General features: G+C 41.6%; 1 protein-coding gene across 1 annotated transcript in view; it reads right to left on the reverse strand.

Moving 5' to 3' along the window:
• LOC147691767 (solute carrier family 22 member 6-A-like) overlaps positions 1 to 20,706 on the reverse strand; it is a 645,113-nt gene extending 624,407 nt beyond the window's left edge. Inside the window, exon 1 of the mRNA XM_086936682.1 lies at positions 20,019 to 20,706. Coding sequence (XP_086792808.1) covers positions 20,019 to 20,414 — 396 coding nt within the window. The 5' untranslated portion in view covers positions 20,415 to 20,706. The remainder of the gene's footprint in view (positions 1 to 20,018) is intronic.
• Between the last annotated feature and the right edge of the window lie 3,111 nt (positions 20,707 to 23,817).

The raw sequence follows: 23,817 nt of genomic DNA on the forward strand, positions 1-23,817 counted from the left end.
CATGTTAACTCTGTGCCTGAAGCTTTGCTCGATACATTAAGTTAGAGGCAAGGAAGCAGAAATTTATATTGAACGGGAGGGTAATAATGGAGTTTCAATCAAATGGACAGGTGTGAACCCTGTGACATTCATGGAGAGCCTCAAAGAGAAAAAACTCACCCAGGTAATTATTTGTTTGGATAGTTGCTCCACAGATGAAGCTGTAATAAAGGCGTTCTGTAAAATTACAAACGAAATAGCAGGTGATCTAACCATCCAAAGTTAGAAAAAGCTCCGAAATAGTAATCCCAGATGGTTCAACCAAGATTGTTCCAGGTTAAACAGGGAATTAAAATGTGCATATACCTAGGGATAGTTCTAGAATATCTACTCTCAGGAAAGAGACAAAAATATCTTAAAGCACAGGAAAACAGAAATTCGAGAGGAGGCATGGGATAAATTAACACAGGCTGCAGAGACACGAGACGCACCATTATTTTGGAAAATAATTGGCCACCCTTTTTTTAGAGAGAACTCCTCGGCGAGAATTGATGTTGTAGTTCCTCCAGAAGACTAGACAACACATTTTGAACACATTTTTAACCTTGAGGCTATTGAAACCCCATGGTATAAGGAGATCGGTAGTGGTGTATCCAAAATGGATAGAACCGCACATACACAAATGATATTACAATGGACAATAATGCTGAAAAAAGTAAAGAATCTTTAGTTTTTGAAGACGAAGTGCTACATAGACCACTATCCCCCACTACCAAGAGGGATCAATGTCAATCAATAGATTGACAAATGTACAACCAAAAAGAAGAGGTCAAAGAGAGCACAATCCTAGAACACATGTACACGAGAGACCAATGGGTCATATAGTATCCACAATATTTAGGTTGTATGTATCCTGTACTTTCGATTTCAGGACAAGACAAAAGAGCAAATAAAGTTCATGTTCATATTTTCATTTTCTTTATTTGGAGATCCATAAAGTTAGAGTAGATAAAAACAGCCGACACGTGTTTCGTCAGTACTATCAATCAGTACTCAGACTTTTGCAAGACTATGAAGTAGGAATATCACTGCGCATGTGACCTCATGTCATATGCATATGACAATGATACTAAGACTCAGGAATCAAAGTAAAGAGCAACAGTCCATGTCATCCAATGAAACCATCCGGAGTGTAATTGTATAGAATGTGGTAGATCAAAGTAACAGCTGGAACTCGAAGTAAAGAGCAACAGTCCATGTCATCCAATGAAACCATCCGGAGTGTAATAGTATAGAATGTGGTAGATCAAAGTAACAGCTGGAACTCAGCAAATGGTAAACAAAATCCACAAAAGTTTAAGGGTATTTTCAATATGAGTGTACAATTTGAACTCCATGTAAAGAAGTGCACAAGTGATATTCCACAATAGGTCAAATGGCAAAGTCCTGGGTCAGGATAATATCCAAAGTGATGGGAAGAATTATGTTGGGAAGGCTGGAAACCAGGGCTGACGCTAAAAATATCCTAACGGAAGCTCAGTATGGTTTCAGAAGGGGTATTGGGACGGTGAAGCAATGTGTAAATCTGTAGCTACTGATTGGAAAATATACCCTAGCCCAGCAAGAGGCTTTACAACTCTGTTTCGTGGATCTTACCTGCGCTTTTGATTTGGTTAATCAAGCCAAATTATGGCAAACTAGTAGAAATTATAACTTACTTATCCCAGATTTACTCTTATCTCACCTCGAGAGTATGTTATGGACCTATGGGCGAATGTACCCCAGACTTTAGGGTCACGCGGGGTATTCGCCAAGGATGCGTTCTTGCGCCTCTCCTCTTTTCTTTATATATTTACAATGTAGATACCTTTTTACAGAAACAAAAGATAGATGTCCCAGAAATCGGTGTGCGCCCCACTCCGATTCTCTTATATGCAGATGACGCTGTCCTTTTTATCAAGGACAGCGAATGGCCTTCAGCGTTTAATAGAAAAATTTGCACTATTTATGACAGATACGGATCTCCAGCTTAACCTTAAAAAAACTTTTGTTATGACATGCGGCAGCAATAGACATGAAACCAGACAACATCATGTGGGAGGAGTAGTGATAAATAGAGTTCCATCTTTTTCGTATTTGGGTCTGCTGTTCAATAGAAGTGGCAGTTGGAATACCCATATTGAATTATGCAATTTGAAATTTCTTAGAACTACTGAGGGTATTTTCAGGTTTTAAGCTAAAAAAGGAAGCCGATTAGGGAAATCCTTACCCTGTATAGAATCAAATGTATTGGCGTAAATAACAAGGACCCCCTGTTTAGACAACTGAATTTGTTATACAGGGAAAATACACAATGTAAGAAGAACAAGCGATTAAGTAACGTAGCCAGGGAGAGAAAACATGTAAGAAGCACAACAACTAATTAAAAAGTACAAAATTAAATTTATTCATAGGTATACATATTCATGGTAAAAACATATTAATTCAAAAACATGGACATCAAACATTCAAGAAAACAGTTAATCCAATACAAATAAAAAGTTTTTCTCTAGCACAATTACACAAAAATTCATAAAAAAGTGGCGGACAGAAATAGTCATCGACGCGCGTTTCGGCGTTTTTTACAGAACGCCTTCTTCAGGAGCCACATTAAAATCTGAAAAACATATGTAAAATAAATTAAAAACAAACAGAGGAATGCTACATCACTCCTATCATACATGTGATAGTACATATGCATAAAACTATGCTTATGGCTGTGCTTACAAAACATTTTCTCCCTACTTATGTAGCTACCCAATATAACTACACAAGGTACAAACTAAATATTTTATATTTGAGCAGTGTATTATTATGGGGGTGTTGCAACCCACGAAATAATGCCCCCCATTAAATAAAACAGATAAAATGGACTTCTAATGCTCACAATAAGAAATAGAAAAGCCATGTAGTACTCATACCTGACCAGGGAGAACATGGGATAAATGCTCACTCTGTATTCCTTATGACTATGTCAAGAGATGGATGGACATATACGTTCTATGCTCTCCTTTCCTATGGACGCAGGCACATTTCACTCCATGAAAAAATTGCGATCTAGGGTGGTAAGAACATCGCTATTAAGAATACATCTCAGTTCTAGATACCCTATTAATGTAGTACCAATGTGTGTTAACCTATTTTCCTTACCAGGGTAATTGATGCACTCGTGATTTTCACTGAAAAGAGCACTCTAAAATACCTCCGGACTTTAAACCTTGTCAATCGGCTACCGGGTCTTAGTGCTGAGAAAGAAAGTTGATAAGAACATTAGTTGTTCTTCTATGTATGAGTGCTGTCACTATGCCAGACTATTAAGGGGTACAGATATCCCGATCTTACCAAGTAATGAATCGATATGGGAGAGTACGCCTGGGTAACCGAAGAAGCATCCGTCAGTCTTTGGTGCTGTTAATGAAAGACCGGACGAGGGTAGTAAGTATGTGCTAAAGTTGTTAAGTTTACTGAAGCAATTATGCAATTGAGGGCAACAAAACTTACCGAATCTACGCAAAAGGATAATTGATAATGAAAAGAGAGAGGGCGCCGAGTTCAGGATATTCACTGACGTCCTTTGTTATTATCTTCGAACTGCAGGTAGAAAACGAAACAAACGCCTTGAGATTAATCTCAAATATCGGGTGCGAATGCGTTGTGATTAGGCAAGTTCTAAGGGAGACCTACACGCGCTTACAATAACTTTCAAGTGTCGCGTCCGATTGCGCTAGTTATAGGGCAAGTTAGAAGGGCGGGACCGTCTGCACGCGCATACGAAGTTGCCTAAGTGTTTAGTGCAATAGCGCAATTAACCTTGACAAAACTTACCAATTCCGTACCATAGGCAGTTGATGTTATGGAAAACGGGGGAGCCGCATACAAAATCTACGCTGGCATCCCAAGGCAAGTCTTCAATACTGTGGGAGAGAGTTTAACAAACCTAAGTATCGCTACAATCTCTGGATGGTATAACTAAACGGCACTGTAACGGGGCAAGTTGTAGTTAAACAGCGCTGTTGCAGGGCAAGTTCTAAAGGGAGGGGGTGTCTCCACGCTTACCTAGAATGCCTCTGGAAGAACGATGGCATCAACCTGCGGGCGCCTCCTTCGGTGTGTGTGTTAGCGTCCCGCAGCCGTTGTCAGGTCGTCCGAGCCTCTACTTAAAGGGAAAGTATCCCGTAGTTCGAAAATCGGCGATGGTACCTGTGAGGCATATCTTAAAGAGCCAGAGCAGCAAATTACAGCGTATGTTCTGGCAATGTAGGGGTGTATCTCCCGATTTGTAGAATCATTTTCCGAGATAATCAAATATTTATAGTTTAACCATCGTAACAAGTATTCAGAGTTGCTAAAGAAAAACGGCGAGTGTCAAGGAGGATCCCTATTTGTCACATAATGGTTCGCCCCTCCAAATTACATTGCTGTTCTACTCTATATGCATATAAAAGGGGGTAGGGGAAAAGGGGGGAGGGGAAAACAAGGGAGGGTATGTTTCCATCATTGGGTTGTAGGGAGATATAAAGGGGTGGGTTGAAAGGCGCCCTCTTTGCCTAATACTATAAACGGTTTTGCTTGGAAAATGTTTAAACAAATCCAAGGAATCTATCACTAAGGGGATGATCATCTGAAATTCCAAAAAGATTAATTAGATGTTTCTATTTAATTAATCTTTTTGGAATTTCAAATAGGGATCCTCCTTGACACTCGCCGTTTTTCTTTAGCAACTCTGAATACTTGTTACGACGGTTAAACTATAAATATTTGATTATCTCGGAAAATGATTCTACAAATCGGGAGATACACCCCTACATTGCCAGAACATACGCTGTAATTTGCTGCTCTGGCTCTTTAAGATATGCCTCACAGGTACCATCGCCGATTTTCGAACTACGGGATACTTTCCCTTTAAGTAGAGGCTCGGACGACCTTACACGTCATCACAAGTAATTTAGTCAAAAGTATTTAAGAAAGGGCGGAACAGTTGGTTAGGTCAAACACCTTTTCCAACGGCTGCGGGACGCTAACACACACACCGAAGGAGGCGCCCGCAGGTTGATGCCATCGTTCTTCCAGAGGCATTCTAGGTAAGCGTCGAGACACCCCCTCCCTTTAGAACCTGCCCTGCAACAGCGCTGTTTAACTACAACTTGCCCCGTTACAGTGCCGTTTAGTTATACCATCCAGAGATTGTAGCCATACTTAGGTTTGTTAAACTCTCTCCCACAGTATTGAAGACTTGCCTTGGGATGCCAGCGTAGATTTTGTATGCGGCTCCCCCGTTTTCCATAACATCAACTGCCTATGGTACGGAATTGGTAAGTTTTGTCAAGGTTAATTGCGCTATTGCACTAAACACTTAGGCAACTTCGTATGCGCGTGCAGACGGTCCCGCCCTTCTAACTTGCCCTATAACTAGCGCAATCGGACGCGACACTTGAAAGTTATTGTAAGCGCGTGTAGGTCTCCCTTAGAACTTGCCTAATCACAACACATTCGCACCCGATATTTGAGATTAATCTCAAGGCGTTTGTTTCGTTTTCTACCCGCAGTTCGAAGATAATAACAAAGGACGTCAGTGAATATCCTGAACTCGGCGCCCTCTCTCTTTTCATTAGCAATTATCCTTTTGCGTAGATTCGGTAAGTTTTGTTGCCCTCAATTGCATAATTGCTTCAGTAAACTCAACAACTTTAGAACATACTTACTACCCTCGTCCGGTCTTTCATTAACAGCACCGAAGACTGACGGATGCTTCTTCGGTTACCCAGGCGTACTCTCCCATATCGATTCATTACTTGGTAAGATCGGGATATCTGTACCCCTTAATAGTCTGGCATAGTGACAGCACTCATACATAGAAGAACAACTAATGTTCTTATCAACTTTCTTTCTCAGCACTAAGACCCGGTAGCCGATTGACAAGGTTTAAAGTCCGGAGGTATTTTAGAGTGCTCTTTTCAGTGAAAATCACGAGTGCATCAATTACCCTGGTAAGGAAAATAGGTTAACACACATTGGTACTACATTAATAGGGTATCTAGAACTGAGATGTATTCTTAATAGCGATGTTCTTACCGCCCTAGATCGCAATTTTTTCATGGAGTGAAATGTGCCTGCGTCCATAGGAAAGGAGCGCATAGAACGTATATGTCCATCCATCTCTTGACATAGTCATAAGGAATACAGAGTGAGCATTTATCCCATGTTCTCCCTGGTCAGGTATGAATACTACATGGCTTTTCTATTTCTTATTGTGAGCATTAGAAGTCCATTGTATCTGTTTTATTTAATGGGGGGCATTATTTCGTGGGTTGCAACACCCCCATAATAATACACTGCTCAAATATAAAATATTTAGTTTGTACCTTGTGTAGTTATATTGGGTAGCTACATAAGTAGGGAGAAAATGTTTTGTAAGCACAGCCATAAGCATAGTTTTATGCATATGTACTATCACATGTATGATAGGAGTGATGTAGCATTCCTCTGTTTGTTTTTAATTTATTTTACATATGTTTTTCAGATTTTAATGTGGCTCCTGAAGAAGGCGTTCTGTAAAAAACGCCGAAACGCGCGTCGATGACTATTTCTGTCCGCCACTTTTTTATGAATTTTTGTGTAATTGTGCTAGAGAAAAAACTTTTTATTTGTATTGGATTAACTGTTTTCTTGAATGTTTGATGTCCATGTTTTTTAATTAATATGTTTTTACCATGAATATGTATACCTATGAATAAATTTAATTTTGTACTTTTTAATTAGTTGTTATGCTTCTTACATGTTTTCTCTCCCTGGCTACGTTACTTAATCGCTTGTTCTTCTTACATTGTAGAATCAAATGTATGGCAGGTGTCTGTTACAGCGCAGCTATATGGCGCAACTATATGGGGAAGAGATAATACTGATTCGCTGCGAATACAAGAAAATACATTTTTTAAAAGACTACTGGCAGTCCCCAGCTCGACAGCTAACTACATATTGCACAAAGAATTGTCTGTTCCATACCCAAGTGATTCGATTCACACAGTGGGACTTACTTTCGGCCGAGGGATATGGGCAAAGGACCATACTAAGCTCACCAAAGATCTAATTACAGATTGCTTGGCCCTCGATCATGGTAAGAAAATACCATGGTTAGAACATATATGCAATTTGCTAAAAAAAACTGCAAGATAGACCATGATAGCAAGAACCCAGCAGACATTCTAGAACATAGTAAAAGCGATCTGAGGCTTACATTTACTACAGCTAATGAATGTGCAAGAATTCAGGTCGCAGACAGCAAGCGTAGTGTTGTTACTTACTGTGATCGCCCATCTGAGCTGGGAATACAAACATACTTAATTCTGGTAAGAAATATGCAACATAGATGTTATTTAACCAGATTAAGGTTCGGTACTTTACATCATCTAATTGCATTTCCTAAAACAGTAAAGTGGTCTAATATTTTGCCCCAATGCCCATGTGATGGAAAATCCCCCAGTCTACGGTGCACTTTATGCTTTTTTGCTGTTTTTACAAGGGTATTTGAAAGTTAGTTTTAAAAACTATTTTTTTATTGATTAGGCTCTTCCACTATAAAGATGCTCTTCACTTTATATGTAGTCTTGATAATATAAAAATCATGAATTCAGTCAAGGTTTTTATACAAACGGCTATTAGAAGAAGAATAGATCTCTCACATCTGGATGCATTACCATTTGAAAATTTGGAGGACTGACTTTGGAACTACAACCCATGTTTTGTCTAGGAGTTCCAAAATGTATAGTTCTTAGCTCAATTATCCAAGAATAGTTTATCTTTCATTTTATTGATATAAAGACTATTTTTTCTTTGCCATTTTGCACACTATATATCACTACGATATAGGTTTTCCTCAACGCACTTTAAGATATTGCCTGCTTGGCACATCGCACTTTATACGATACCTATTAGTCAACCTAATCATGTTTGTAGATTGTGCTCTATTACGATGAACATACTGATCACGGAATATTGCTGTCTTGTTTTATCCTTTTGCTTAAGAGCGGACAGTATTACTACTAGAATGTCTTGGACCTGCATTTCAAGCATTTGGTACTTTTAATTTTAATGTGCTGTGTTGCATTTTATCGTTTCCTTAATACTTTTATTTTAAAAAGAGAGGTACTGGGACGTACAATCACGTTATTGTGCTGCTGGGTGTCTGTTGAGTACTGAGCCTGTAGTACCCTTTTATTCATCTTCCTAAAACAGGGTCGGACTATTCTCTATGTCTAGCAGGCAGTGCCTGATGGGCTGGTCTGACAAGACACCAGGTGTGCAATATTTTTACCTGTTTACAGGCCTGTTTCATGGTCTGCTGGGCAGGGTTTTACTGTTGATTTCCCTGAAAAAACATTGGGACATATTTACAAGCCCCTTGCGCCATCGGCGGAGTATCATTTTATTTGACACTCTGGAGGCACAGTGTGCTGGCCAATATTTTAAAGGCCTTGCAAAAACACCCTGTGTGGCTTTTTATGGCTTAGCAAACTCAAAGTGTCCCTTCCTGCACAAAACCAATCATCCCTACAACTCAGGTACCCTTGCTCCATAGTGCAAGGGTGCCTGCATTGGCTCTAGGCAGTCTATTGTGTGCCAGCGCAGAAGAAAGCACAGGGATGTGTTGTATTGTTGTAAATACAATAAAGCCCTGCACTTTCCCAATGATGCAGCTCAGCCAGCAAGATGGCTGGCAGCGCAGTGCTGCATCATTCTCTTGCAAATATGTACCATTGTCTGCATCAAGCTCAAATCATTAAGTCTTCTTTAATTTGCAAAACAATTATACAGCGTCTTTTAGAAGTTGAAAACTGTCCCAATTTGAAAACATGTGCCACATTTCTAAGTAACATGTGCTGAAGGGGCTGTACTCTGACCCAGTTTGCTGCAAGCATGAGTAACACATCTATAATGAACACTGAGGGACCTAACAACCATGGAGGGCTGGGACCTAAGGACGCCAACTAAGTATGCTTCACTGAATCCTAGCCATGCTCACCCACCTTGCACCATACTGAGAAATAGGATTCACTTCTACACTCCCACCAGAAACCTCCGCTCTCAACTTTCAGCGCTAGCTAGCATGCCCCGGGTTAAAAGAGCCAGGATGGGCGAACGAGCCTTTTCCCATGTCGCAGCAAAGAAGTGGAACGAACTGCCTGTGGACCTCCGACTCACAGAATGCCACCTGGCATTTAGGAAAAAAACTAAAAACCTTCCTTTTCCCCCACTTCGACTAAATCAAGCAACGACGCCCACCGCACCCGTACTTTAGCAAACTTAGCGCCGTGATATCTCTTTGGGATGATTGTTAGCGCTCTACAAGAAACTCAAATAAAAAAAAGTGCACTCTAAGGGCTTGAACCCTCCATACTGCACTGCACCCTAACAAAACTGATAAAGTAGTGCATTTTAGGTGCATGGAAACACCATATTACTTTCATCCAATGGACACTGACCCATTGGCATTCACTTGCATCCAAGAGACCCTTATCTAGATCACTGCAGTGAACCATAGGGACTTTAAATGATCATACTGTAATGGTAAACACCCTTTACAACGACACTTTTACAACGCACTACCGTTACAACGTGGTCATTACAACGCAAACCATTACAACGCATTGCGCTGGGGGGGCGCTCCAGGATAGGGAATAAGTTTAATTTTCTATCCAACACCTTCCCTAGTGTCCACGGGGACTGGATTTGGAATAGAAAATTAAACTTTTCACTATCCAGCACCTCTAAGCGCTATGCGTTGTAAAGGTATGCGATGTAAAAACCGCGTTGTAAAGGCAGGCGTTGTAATAGCCTGCGTTGTAACGTCATACATCCTACTGTAATACACTACACTGTAAGCAAATCATACAGGCATTCTCAGGATAGAACCCACCAGTCTGTACCACTGGATCAGAAACCAGCATACTTAACTACACCCAAAATGGATTATCTCATGTATTATCTCATACTGCATTGCCAACTAGTGACATGACCAGGGCTGTAGACAGGATTAATTGTTTTGGGAGCATGGTCCCAACTATGATAATATGATGGGAAAGTTCCAGAGTGGGTACTCCTTCACTTTATAATTTGTGGAAAAAAGACAGCAATATTGGAGAGATTTTAAAGCACGTAATGCATTTTCTTTTGTCTTTCTTATTATAATTTCATTTTTATCTGATGATTTTGGGGGAAATTGTGTAACAAACTGAGCAATTTAAAGCCTGCTGAGTCTAAAATGGTGCAGTTTAATACAACATTAGTGGCGGCAGCTGTGAAGCAAAGAGTGCCACAGGCCCAAATGGTTGATAATGAAATGCCCATTAAAAGGCAACAATACTTGTGGTGCAAAAGACACCTTAGACACCTCAGCCCCTGTGCCAATACTTGTTGCATTCATGGTAGCTCCACCCCTGACAGGGAGACATGAGTCTCTTGTGATCTAATAGAAGCACTTCCAATAAGTGTCAGTTCTGATGGTTCTCATGGTTAGGTGGTGTGTGATTGAGTGTGTGTGCCTCCTTAGTGTAATACTGTCTGAAGCCTAGCAGGCACATGGGGGGTTGACTCTGCTGATGAAAGTGACTGTGCCTGGAGGAAATTATTTGGGTGACTGCATTGGTTCTTGTCCAGGTTATCATGCCTAATATGAGTATTTGTTAGTTGTACATGATTGGAAAGGTTGTAATTACGGCCGGATTATGAGTTCAGCAGTCTTACCGCCTTGGCAGAGGTCCCAAGAAGACTGCTGATTTGCCCGCCATATTATGATGCATGCAGGCTGAAACGCCAATCGCTCTTAGCAGGTGATAAATGTCAGTAAGGAGCAGTGTGGGCTGGGGTTCAGATTTCGGGTAGGCCTTTGATGCCAATGCAAACTCTGATGTGACTGAGGAGAGCACTTTCTGGTCCCACCTTGGAACTGCACAAGTTTTGCTTAGGGCCAGGTGGGCCTGTACCGGCAGCCAGTGGCGTCACTAGGGTTGGTGTCACCCGGTGCGGGTAACTCATGGTGTCACCCCCTCACAACTTACCGGATGGACCAACTCACCCTCGGCCTGCACCATGTCCCCTCTGCCTGCACCACCTCTCCCTCTGTCCGCACAATCTCCCCTCTGCCTGCACCATCTCACCCCCTACTCGCACCATCTCTCCCTCAGCCTGCACCATCTCACTGTCTGCCTGCAACATCTCCCCTCTGCCTGCACTATCTCCCCTCTGCCTGCACATCTCTCCCTTTGTCCACACCATCTCCCCTCCGCCTACACCATCTCTCCCTCTGCCTGCGCCATCTCCCCTCCGCCTGCACCATCTCTCCCTCTGCCTGTACCATCTCCCCTCCGCTTGCACCATTTCTCCCTCTGCCTGCACCATCTCTCCCTCTGCTTGCACCATCTCCCTCTCTGCCTGCACCATTCCTCCCCCTCCGCCTGCACCCCTCCTCGCCTGCTGCTTTTTTAATCCTTTTCTCGTCGCCTTCTCCATCCCTCCATCTCCCCCCGCCTGCACCATCTCTCCCTTTGTCTGCACCATCTCCCATCTGCCTGCACCATCTCTCCTCCGCCTGCATCATCTCACCCCTTGCCTGCACCATCTCACCCCCTGCTTGCATCATTTCTCCCTCAGCCTGCACCATCTCACCCTCTGCCTGCACCATCTCCCCTCTGCCTGCACCATCTCCCCTCTGCCTGCACCATCTCTCCCTTTATCCACACCATCTCCCCTACACCTGCACCATCTCTCCCTCTGCCTGCACCATCTCTCCCTCTGCCTGTACCATCTCCTCCTGCACCATCTCCCCTCCGCCTGCACCATCTCCCCTCTGCCTGCACCATCTCACCCTCTGCCTGCACCAACTCCCCTCCGCCTGCACCATCTCCCCCTCTGCCTGCACCATCTCACCCTCTTCCTGCACCATCTCACCCTCTGCCTGCACCATCTCCCCTCTGCCTGCACCATCTCCCCATCTGCCTGCAGCATCTCACCCTCTGCCTGAACCATCTCACCCTCTGCCTGCACCATCTCCCCTCCGCCTGCACCATCTCACCCACTGCCTGCACCATCTCCCCTCCGCCTGTACCCTCTGCCTGCACCATCTCCCTCTCTGCCTGCAGTGTCAACAAACATCACCACACGCCGAGTACAACATGCGGCTTAATCATGGAACAGTGCAAACCCCGACAAGTCTCGACTTCCCCAGAAGAACAACGATTATTATATTTTTGAGGAGCATCTGGCCAGAAAAGTGACCAGAAGCGCAACTTTACTGATGCTCCTGAGGGTACCTAACAGTGACCTTTGCACATCTTCAACAGGGGGTGCTGATCTCAGCAGATCCAAACTACGGACAGATGTTTCCAATTTCTTAATAAACAAATACATTTTCCAGTCGCTTTGATGATAAGAAATATGGTTGGTTATTGTAAATTTCGAATAACATCCGAAAACTTGCATTCCAATGGATAATGCAGAAAATGAAAGTGAAACTTCAAAAAGTCCAACCAAGAGCTGGGTCCGAGCATTCAGAATCAGACCCCGCCCAGCTGCCCTTACCTGCCACGTGAGAAGCTCCATGCCGGGTACAGACCTCTCTCTCCTCCGGCTCAGAGTGCCGTGGGTACCAGACACCGAATGTGAAGACCTGGGATGGTAAACATATTCAGGGGGTGATGTTTTGCCCAGCAGTGTGCCACGTAACGGCCAGGTCTTTGTACACTGGCATGTGACAGCTGCTGCTCATACAGGCCATTTTCGATGACGACAGCTGGCATGACTGCACAATCTGAGGCATGGAGCGGGGCAGGAATGGAGACAGGGAGGCAACTGGCTCTTACCCGCCGAAAGCCACCGGCACACGAGTCTTTGGCAAGTGCCGGGGTAAAGTTAAGACAACAGAGGGCGCCCAGAGGCCCGAGGGGCCCACTGAACCTTGATTATTGTTCCATTTCACAGTTCAACCAGAGGCCGCAGCACGGGGCTCACATGAAGAAATCCACTCACTTGTGAAATGTAATAAGCAAAGCGGCCTTTTAAGGCCTAGTCGGGCAACTTCCTTTGATCCTGACCTGTGGCAGTGCGTACTGCGTGCTGGTGGCTGCAGGAACTGACTGCGGCTGCGCTAATCTAACCAGCAGAGGGGCGTGGGTGATACTCCCTGATGACGTCAAGGAGCCTGGGAGAGCAGCCTCTGCGCTTGTCAGAGAGGCACAACATTTCATTAGGCCCAGGCAGGGTTCCTTCTGATGATAAAGCAAATCAGAGGCGAGGCTGCAGAGCTCAGCTGTGTTACATACACAGCCTAACCAGATGGTGTCACCCCATGGAGGGTGTCACCCGGTGCGGTCCGCACCCCCCGCACCCCCCTAGTGACGCCACTGCCGGCAGCCCCTGACCCCTGCTCTCTGGTTTAACACCATCGCTGCTGCAGCAATTCCCCTCCTGTGCTGCATGATCTCTATTCCCATTGTTCATGACGAGCTCAGCTCGTCATCAGCACAGCTCAACCGTGCCTCATGACGAGCTGAGCTCGTTATGAGCATCGAAGGGGTTAAATGGATTAGACCACTGAGTATCAGCCAGAGCAGTCTCACTATGGGGATACCACTATGCACGGGTTAACTCTTAATGACCCCAGCTGAAGTTTGTGGTTATTTTTAATGATGGAAAGAGGCTGTTCCATGATTGAGGATAACCAGAGGAAAATGTTTGCCTTCATGGATTTTCATATTAAAAGGAAGCCGTGCAGCATGGGTAGACCTCAGGCCTTGCATCGGTTTATACCATCTAACAAACTGAGCAAAGGTTGAGGTCATCTACTTGTAATTGTAATTACATTTATATACACTTACTGCCCCTGATGAGGCGTTGAAGTACCTTTTGGCAAGTAGCACACTACTCCTGAACCCAAAAAAGGATAGTGGTGAATTAGTGTAGGGAAATATGAAATTAATTTGAGAGGTGGGCATATGAGTCTGTTAGTAGGATTGAAAACGATAGTGGAGGGATATAAGAGGGGAGGGTCTGAAAAGTTTATTTGTAGATAATAGCAGTAGGAGGAGTTTTAGGATGAGTAAAGGAGAGTGGGAAGAGCCTCTAGAAGAGGATTAAGGAGAAAGATCAGTTTTTGGAGGAATCTGGGAAGTAGAAATGAGGAAAGGGTTTAGAAAGGCTTGTTTGAGAGACTTGAATAGTAAAAGAGGTTTGAGATGAAGCAAGGGGGGGCAGAGTAAGGAAAAGTCTAGAAAGGGGTATTCTGAGGACCATAGTAGTAAACTGAGGTTTAGGATGAGTCAGAGAGGGGAGATAGGAGATACATTGAGAGTTGATATAGGGTGATAAAGTGGGCAGTGCATTGGAGGAATCTATGACAAATTATCGAATACACTAATATCGACATACACAATTATCGCAACAAAAATATTGATGGCAAAACTATCGGGATCCTATACCTAACAAGGTAAGTACAAAAATATCGAAAAAATAATATAGAATGTCAAAAATATCGTTTTTTGTAAAATATCGTTTTGTTTTATTAAAATAAAATTGCAATATTACCAAAATAATACTTATAAATGTAATACATATATTTAAAATTATATTATAATATTTAAAAATAATACATAATGTAATGCAAATTAATAATAATTAAGATATAATACATACTATATTTTCATTACAAAATTACTCTACATTAATTATTCTAATAACTTATAAATAAATAAATATATAATAAATTACAAATAAATTTATATACATAAAATAATAATATAAATAACAATGAATAACAACATAAAACTAATAAAAATAAATAAATACATTTTAGATAGCGTATGAGTAAAAATTACTATTCCCACTCCAGAGAGTGCAACAGTAGGGAAAGTGTTGGATAGCGTAGGGGTAACAATTACTATTCCCACTCCAGAGAGTGCAACAGTAGGGAAAGTCTTGGATAGCGTGGGGGTAACAATTACTATTCCCACTCCAGAGAGTGCAACAGTAGGGAAAGTGTTGGATAGCGTAGGGGTAACAATTACTATTCCCACTCCAGCAAGTGCAACAGTAGGGAAAGTGTTGGATAGCATAGGGGTAAAAATTACTATTCCAACTCCAGAGAGTGCAACAGTAGGGGAAGTGTTGGATAGCGTAGGGGTATAAATTACTATTCCAACTCCAGAGAGTGCAACAGTAGGGAAAGTGTTGGATAGCATAGGGGTAGCAATTACTATTCCAACTCCAGAGAGTGCAACAGTAGGGAAAGTGTTGGATAGCGTAGGGGTAACAATTACTATTCCAAATCCAGAGAGTGCAACAGTAGGGAAAGTGTTGGATAGCATAGGGGTAACAATTACTATTCCAACCCCAGAGAGTGCAACAGTAGGGAAAGTGTTGGATAGTATAGGGGTAAAAATTACTATTCCAACTCCAGAGAGTGCAACAGTAGGGAAAGCGTTGGATAGCGTAGGGGTAAAAATTACTATTCAAACTCCAAAGAGTGCAACAGTAGGGAAACTGTTGGATAGCGTAGAGGTAAAAATTATACACTAATATCGACATACACAATTATCGCAACAAAAATATTGATGGCAAAACTATCGGGATCCTATACCTAACAAGGTAAGTACAAAAATATCGAAAAAATAATATAGAATGTCAAAAATATCGTTTTTTGTAAAATATCGTTTTGTTTTATTAAAATAAAATTGTAATATTACCAAAATAATACTTATAAATGTAATACATATATTTAAAATTATATTATAATATTTAAAAATAATACATAATGTAATGCAAATTAATAATAATTAAGATATAATACATACTATATTTTCATTACAAAATTACTCTACATTAATTATTCTAATAACTTATAAATAAATAAATATATAATAAATTACAAATAAATTTATATACATAAAATAATAATATAAATAACAATGAATAACAACATAAAACTAATAAAAATAAATAAATACATTTTAGATAGCGTATGAGTAAAAATTACTATTCCCACTCCAGAGAGTGCAACAGTAGGGAAAGTGTTGGATAGCGTAGGGGTAACAATTACTATTCCCACTCCAGAGAGTGCAACAGTAGGGAAAGTCTTGGATAGCGTGGGGGTAACAATTACTATTCCCACTCCAGAGAGTGCAACAGTAGGGAAAGTGTTGGATAGCGTAGGGGTAACAATTACTATTCCCACTCCAGCAAGTGCAACAGTAGGGAAAGTGTTGGATAGCATAGGGGTAAAAATTACTATTCCAACTCCAGAGAGTGCAACAGTAGGGGAAGTGTTGGATAGCGTAGGGGTATAAATTACTATTCCAACTCCAGAGAGTGCAACAGTAGGGAAAGTGTTGGATAGCATAGGGGTAGCAATTACTATTCCAACTCCAGAGAGTGCAACAGTAGGGAAAGTGTTGGATAGCGTAGGGGTAACAATTACTATTCCAAATCCAGAGAGTGCAACAGTAGGGAAAGTGTTGGATAGCATAGGGGTAACAATTACTATTCCAACCCCAGAGAGTGCAACAGTAGGGAAAGTGTTGGATAGTATAGGGGTAAAAATTACTATTCCAACTCCAGAGAGTGCAACAGTAGGGAAAGCGTTGGATAGCGTAGGGGTAAAAATTACTATTCAAACTCCAAAGAGTGCAACAGTAGGGAAACTGTTGGATAGCGTAGAGGTAAAAATGATATACTTATAAATAAATGTTTATTTTTTTTAAAAAAAATATAAACTATTAAATAAATATAAACCATTTACAATACATATACATAATTATTGAAAACATGATTAGCAAAATATATTTAACTTAATTTTTTTATAAAAAATTCCATATTATAATATTTATTTATCAATTATTAATTAATTAACAATTATATAATTAACAAATCAATTCTTTTAAATACATTATTACTTAATTACATTTAAATTACTTCCCACCATATTCCCCTATAAACCCACAACCCGCAACAGAACACATTTATCAATTAATGATTTATTAACATTAATTACCAATTAATTATAATTAATTACCAATTAATTATAATTAATTTATAATTCCTATTAATTAATAATTAATTCAACATAATTAAATTACTTCCCACCCTATTCCCCTATAAACCCAAAAACCGCTACAGAACATATTTATTAATTAATCAATTAATTAAAATGATTTACCAATTAATTTCATTTTATTACCAATTTTTTACATTAAATTAATAATAACTACTAATTAATCATTATTTTTAATTAATTAAATTACTTCCCACCCTATTCCCCTATACACCCATAACCTGCTACAGAACATATTTATCTATTAATCAATTAATTAAAATTATTATAAATAATTACTAATTAATTACATTTAACTAATTATTCCTACTAATTTATAAATAATTTAACATAATTAAATTACTTCCCACCCTATTCCCCTATAAACCCACAACCCGCTACAGTACTAAAAAACAAAATGTATTTAAATTACATGAAAAAATTTATAATATACACACAAATGATTAAAAATCTAATATTAGTAACATCGAAATTATTTACATCGATATTACTGACATCGATATTTAAAACTTCGATATTAATAATATCGATATTAAGAGTGTCGATATTACTTACCTTCGATATTGTATCCCTTCGATATTTAAACTTCGATATAATTGTATATCGAAATTTAAATCTCGATATTTTGTCTGTGTACCCATTGGAGAGAGTGGTTGAATGAGGGTTGGGATGAGTCAGAGAGTGGTGGTATAGGATATATTGAGAGAGGTATAGGGTGACATATAGGGTAGTACATTGGAGATGCTGACTTAGGAGTACAGTAATAAATATAAAGATACATAAGTATATGGAAGGTTTACCTGGATTATAAACTCTGACTTTCAAGTGTTTTGTTGTACTTTCAGTCAATTGATTTGCTTTTACAATTTATTTCTAATTGTTATTGTTTTTCTTTTAATAATTCAATAGTGAAGCAATTGTAGGTAGTGATGATACTGATTTACTTATTTATGCAGTGACCTATAAACATGTTAAACATAGCATAATATAACCATACGTAATATGCACCTAACAAATATATTTATATTTATAGACATAATTACTATACAAATGTATACAAAGGAATACATATGTAGATACATACATATAATCCAAATAATGCTTATATACACAGGGACATGCTGACCTCATACAGAGCCAATGAAATGCGCACAGCATCGGACTCAAATGGGGATTTTCCTGACACATATAACTGCTCTGGTGCATCCCTGTTAGTTTTATGAAACGTACCCATTAGAAGTGATGTGGGGGCCAATAAACAGACTGCTACAATAGAATGTTGGTGACCTAATGATGGTTCATACTGTCCCCCCTCTTTCTTCAACTTCCAGTAAAGGTTCAATTTTCCTCAGCTGGTGGAAATGGGACCAGTCGTTCTTAGATATATATAGGTATATGGTATTTGTGTAGTTCGAACCTAATCTAAATGCAGCTGATTGCTCTCCTTCTACAGAAGGTTTAGGTGCTGCTCTGGGTGAAGATGTTGATTAGACATAGCCCCAGCGTTTCATTTTCATTTCTAGAAGAGAGAGCACCGACCCAAAGAATCTGGGTGGGTGCGGGTGGGAGTGTTTTTATAAGAAAGAGAGGAGAGAATATGTTTTGTTCTGGCAGGATGTACTTGTTCTGGGTGTGAGGGAAGCTTGCACTGTCACGTGTGCTAACCCAGTTTCCGGTGAGACAATGATTGCGATGCTGCAAGTCATACTGTGCCTGTTGTATTAATGAATAAAGCTTGCACTGCTGCTACCTGCGATGTACCTTTACTTTTAAGGACAAAAGATTGCACTGCTGATGTCCATAACTGTTGTGTGTTTTAAAGCACAATTGCATTACTCTTGTGCATTATGTGCCTATAATTAGTGTATTTGAGGGGTGATTGCACTGCTGTCCACATATGACTTGTGGGTTTGTGTTTGTGAATATGTGTGTGTGTGTATTTGGGTGCAAAAGATTGCCTCCTGAAACGTTTGAGGTATCTGTTCTTTGTGTGGGAAAACCTTGCACTGTTGTTACACATTCAGTAACTTTTCTGCACAAGTGTGTAGTGTATGTGTGCGTGTGATGGAGAGATAACAGTTTGCATTAACTATGCAATCTGTGATATACCTACCTTTGTGCTACGGATGCCCACACAATATCTGTTGTATGTTTGAGGGAAGCTTGCACTGCTGTTCAAGGTGTCTATTGCCTAGATGCATCAACCTATTTAGGAAGTGCAAACGGTGCGAATCACAAAATTCGGCCGTTTGCACTTCCTAAATAGGTTTCTGGGATGCATCAAGCATTTTTGGAAAATCGCTATTTTTAGCGAATTCCAAAAATGCGATTGCTTTTAAGGAATCGCAAATTTGCAATTCCTTAAAAGCAATGCATGATTATTTTTAAAATTGCGATTTCGCAATTAGGGAGTGCAAATTACCACGAAATTGAACCTCGTGGTAATTTGCAAAAATGTGTCAAAATGCCCAAAGATGCATTTTAAAACACTGTCATGTTACAGACACACATGTCCTTAGGACATGTGTGTGTGTAACATGCACTTTAAAATACATTTCAGGGGTGCAGGGGGGGTTCCTTTGGACCCCCCCCTGCACCCATGGAATGCATTAACATTATTGCGAATTCCAATTTGCGAATTCGCAATTCCCATTGATTCCTATGGGCCTTTTGGCCCATAGGAATCAATGGGAATTGCGAAATCGCAATTTGGAATTCGCAAAATATTTGTGATTCGGTAAAAATAGCGATTTTTACCGAATCGCAATTAAATTGCGAAATTAATGATGCATTGCCATTTGCGATTCCTTATTTGCGATTCCTTATTTTTCGCAAATAAGGAATCGCAAATGAAAACGTTGATGCATCTACCCATTTGTGTTTTGTAAGGGAAAAGCCGACATACCTCAGTGACGATAGTCGACGAGAACACGCTTGTGTCGTAGGTCCAGCCGTCGGTGCAGGGCTGCTTGTCGATCGAAGGCATGTTTTCAACGGTGGCATTCTGAGTCAGGAGCCACCACTGAGGTTCCGTGAACTGCAGGCACTGCTCTGGTTTCTGATTCCGATCCAGCGGGATAAAGACCTTCAAGGTATCTCGGTCCAACAGGCTTTCATTGGTGCCCCGTGAGGTGTTCTCCTGGGATTTAATATGGCAGTGATGGGTAGGAATGCCAGCGGTGAAGATCTGCATAAGATAGTGACTGGGTAGGAACAGGTATGCAGAGGACAGGAGGGAGATCTGGATTAACTGAAAACGCCCAAAACCCCCCACTAGATCTAAGATACTTGCAAATGTCATGGTGACGTCTCAAAAACGTACCGCTCTGATTCCAAAATTTGAAAAAGTATCCCCCACGTTCTCAATATTCGATACCCAAATTAACCAATGGATGTGCAAAATGTCTCCTGATCGGCTGTCAAAATGTGTTATGGGCCTGCACGTGGGATGGCGGAAGCTTTCGACGTGCTCCACAGAAGGTAACTTCCTTGAATCCTGAAAGAGATGATAGCCTTGACTGACGGCGCTGTTCTCCCTCTTCTGACAGCCTTGACTGACGGCGCGGTTCTCTCCCTGATAGCTTTGACTGACTGCGCGGTTCTCTCTCTATTTCTGCCGTCGTCATGGAACGTGCTGGTGCGGTGGATTTCTTTTCAATGAATGGCTTCCATTATTCCCTCCCTCCCTCGACCGGATGTATGTGCACATCATCTTACGGTTTGCCTCCCCTTTGTTTCAAGGCACGTGCACGGGTGTTGAAAGACCGTTTTCTTGTTAAAGGCCTGCCTCCTGCCTGGAGGGGGCAGGGGGTGGGGTGGTAGGTTAAAAGAACTACTCGGATAGGAGCCATGCTTTCTTGATGCTACTGTCTTGGGCATGTATGGCGAGGACGATTCCAGGCGATATTATAAAGCATCCCTTGGTTCCCCACACGTTGCTTGCTCTACTGGCTGCCGGCAGCGTTGGACTGGGGCCACAATTAGGCAGGGCAGCCAAAAAACTAGTGGCCCACATTCACAGATCGCAACCTTTCGCAATACACTGCTAGGCCAGGATCATGAAGCTAAATGATGGCTAACATTTGAAGTAATAAAAGTATTTGAAAGCTTATAGGGTCCTTAAATAGGACATTAACACTCCAGTTAATAATATACGTTAGAAGAACATATTTATCAAAAACTACCAAGAATTCACTTTTAATTGCTTTTTTATCGATACATTTGCTGTGGATGTTTTGATGAATGTTCAATGGGAAACAATGCATAGGCCCATACTCAACCCGGGCTTTTTAATATTCATTTTATTTCTTGCAGTACTTAAAAGAGGCCCTCCAATGCTTCGAGACTGGTGAAACTTTCATCTGTTTTTGTGTTTTGCTTGCTGCTAGCATCATGTGTATGTTGTGAGAAAGAGAATGATACTAGTGTGTAAATGCAAAAAAAAAATAATGGTGTCTCTTTCCTTACATGCAGTTTTATATAGCGCAAACTTGGCCCAGAGGCATTGGAGTGCTTTACATCCTCCAGCGACAGAATCATATTCACCTGGACCAACCACGCCATCATTCATTTCACCATCACCAAGCATCACAGCTCCTCCCACTGCAGCTGCAGCATGGTAACATACACACAGTGAACAGAGGCCCTCAGCACAATCCAATCCAAACCTTCAGCAGACCTTGACCAGGCTGCCCAGCAATTCTCCGCAAGGATCACCAAATGCTGCAACAGAGTAGCCTTGCTGAAACCAACAAAAATCCACAAAACCTCAAAACAAGCCAGCTGGTACATCCCAGAGCTCAGAACCCCCAAGCGCAACTGCTACCATTTGAGAAACAATGGCACACCATAAGCAACCCCTCCGACAGAGCCACTAACATACAACCTTCAGCAACCACCACCTGCGCATCAAGGAAGTCAAGAAAGCAGCCATCACAGCCTGCATCAACACTGCGGCCAACCAAATGTAGGAACTCTTCAAAACAGTCAAGGAATTCTCCAATCTGACAGCCACAGAGAATACCATCCACCCCACCCAAGAACTCAACTACACACTAACTGACTACTTCCATAGCGAGATTACCACCATCTACAACAACTTCGACCCCCAACCGACTGCTTCACCCTCAACAACCTCAATCAACCAGCACACACCAGGCGAATGATCACCACCTGGTCACCTCACACCACTCAGACCACCACGTCCATCATGTTTTCCATCCACTCTGGGGCATTTACTGAACCCCTGCCCCCACCATCTCTTCAACCTGAGAACCAACCCTATCAGCACAGAACTCACCAGCATAATCAACCACTCCATCTCCACAGCATGCTTCGCCGACAGATAGAAACACACAGAGGTCAGACACATCCTAAAGAAACCCTCCGCAGACCCCAGCAATCGAAAAAATTATTGATTGATTTCTCCGCTCCCCTACCCAGCCAAAGTACTCAAGAAAACCATCAACTAACAGCTCACCCAGTACCTGGAGCAAAACCTCCAATTCAACACCTCACAATCAGGATTCCATAAAAACAAAAGCACTGAGACTGTTCTTATCGCTGCCACAGACGACATCAGAACTCTTCTCGACCATGGAGAAACTGTGGCCTTGATCCTCCTCGATCTATCTGCTGCTTTCGATACCATCTCCCACCACATCCTCATCAACAGACTCTACAACAGGGGCATACAGCAAAGCACCCTCAAGTGGATCACCTCTTTCCTTACAGGACTCACATAGTCCATCCGACTGCCTCCCTTAATCTCCGATCCCAAGGACATCATACGCTGCATACCCCAAGGATCATCCCTCAGCTCCACACTGTTCAACACCTACATGATCTCCCTCACAGACATCGTCAGATCCTGTAGTCTCAACATAATCTCCTATGCAGATGACACTCCACTAAGGTTGTATGATTAAACAACTACCTCCTAAATCACGCATGCCTGAATCATGAAGGCTAAACCACAACCATATTTAAACCGCTAAGAATTTAACCACAACTTACTTTACAACGAAAATGACAGCATTTATATTTATCAAATGATACAACTTCTTAAATTTCAACTTTACAAGACTAAACCACGAAATTTCAAACAAAGGCCCTTTGGGTGCTCATGACTGAATGGTTCCATCATGCGCACCAGTGCTCCTGTGCTCATGATGGAACCATTCCGTCATGAGCACATGCTCAGAAAATCCCTCAGCTGCATACAGCAGAGGGATTTACCATTTTTCGTTTCCCTAGGGAGGTGGGGAAGAGCTTCCCCAACCTCCCCAGGCCAATTTCGTGACTTCCTTGCAATTACGATTGCGCTCATGGTGCACGATCATCATTGCAACAAAAACAAAACTGAAACTTAGTTTCAGTTTCACAGTTTTAGTGCTTGTGGGGCTATCTCAGCCCCTGAGTACCGAAACAGATGGAAGGGGTATCGTTGGAAAGGGGAGAATCTCCCCTAGGGAGGTGATCCCCAAGCAGCGATCTACCAACTAGCACCAGGGAGGGGGGAGCAGCCCCTTGGGTAAGGACCATTGCTACCCACATACATTTAGGCACAAACAGTCTTTCTGCCCCTCTGGGGAGCAGATGGGGGCAGTAGCCCCCAAACGCACCCTAGACCAAGGATTATTTATCTATAGGCCAGTATAGTGACAGTGTGTTTTAAGTGGGACATATAGACACTTGAATTAGCA

This window comes from Lissotriton vulgaris, chromosome 9 (genome assembly GCF_964263255.1).
Source record: "Lissotriton vulgaris chromosome 9, aLisVul1.2, whole genome shotgun sequence".
Lineage (NCBI taxonomy): Eukaryota > Metazoa > Chordata > Amphibia > Caudata > Salamandridae > Lissotriton > Lissotriton vulgaris.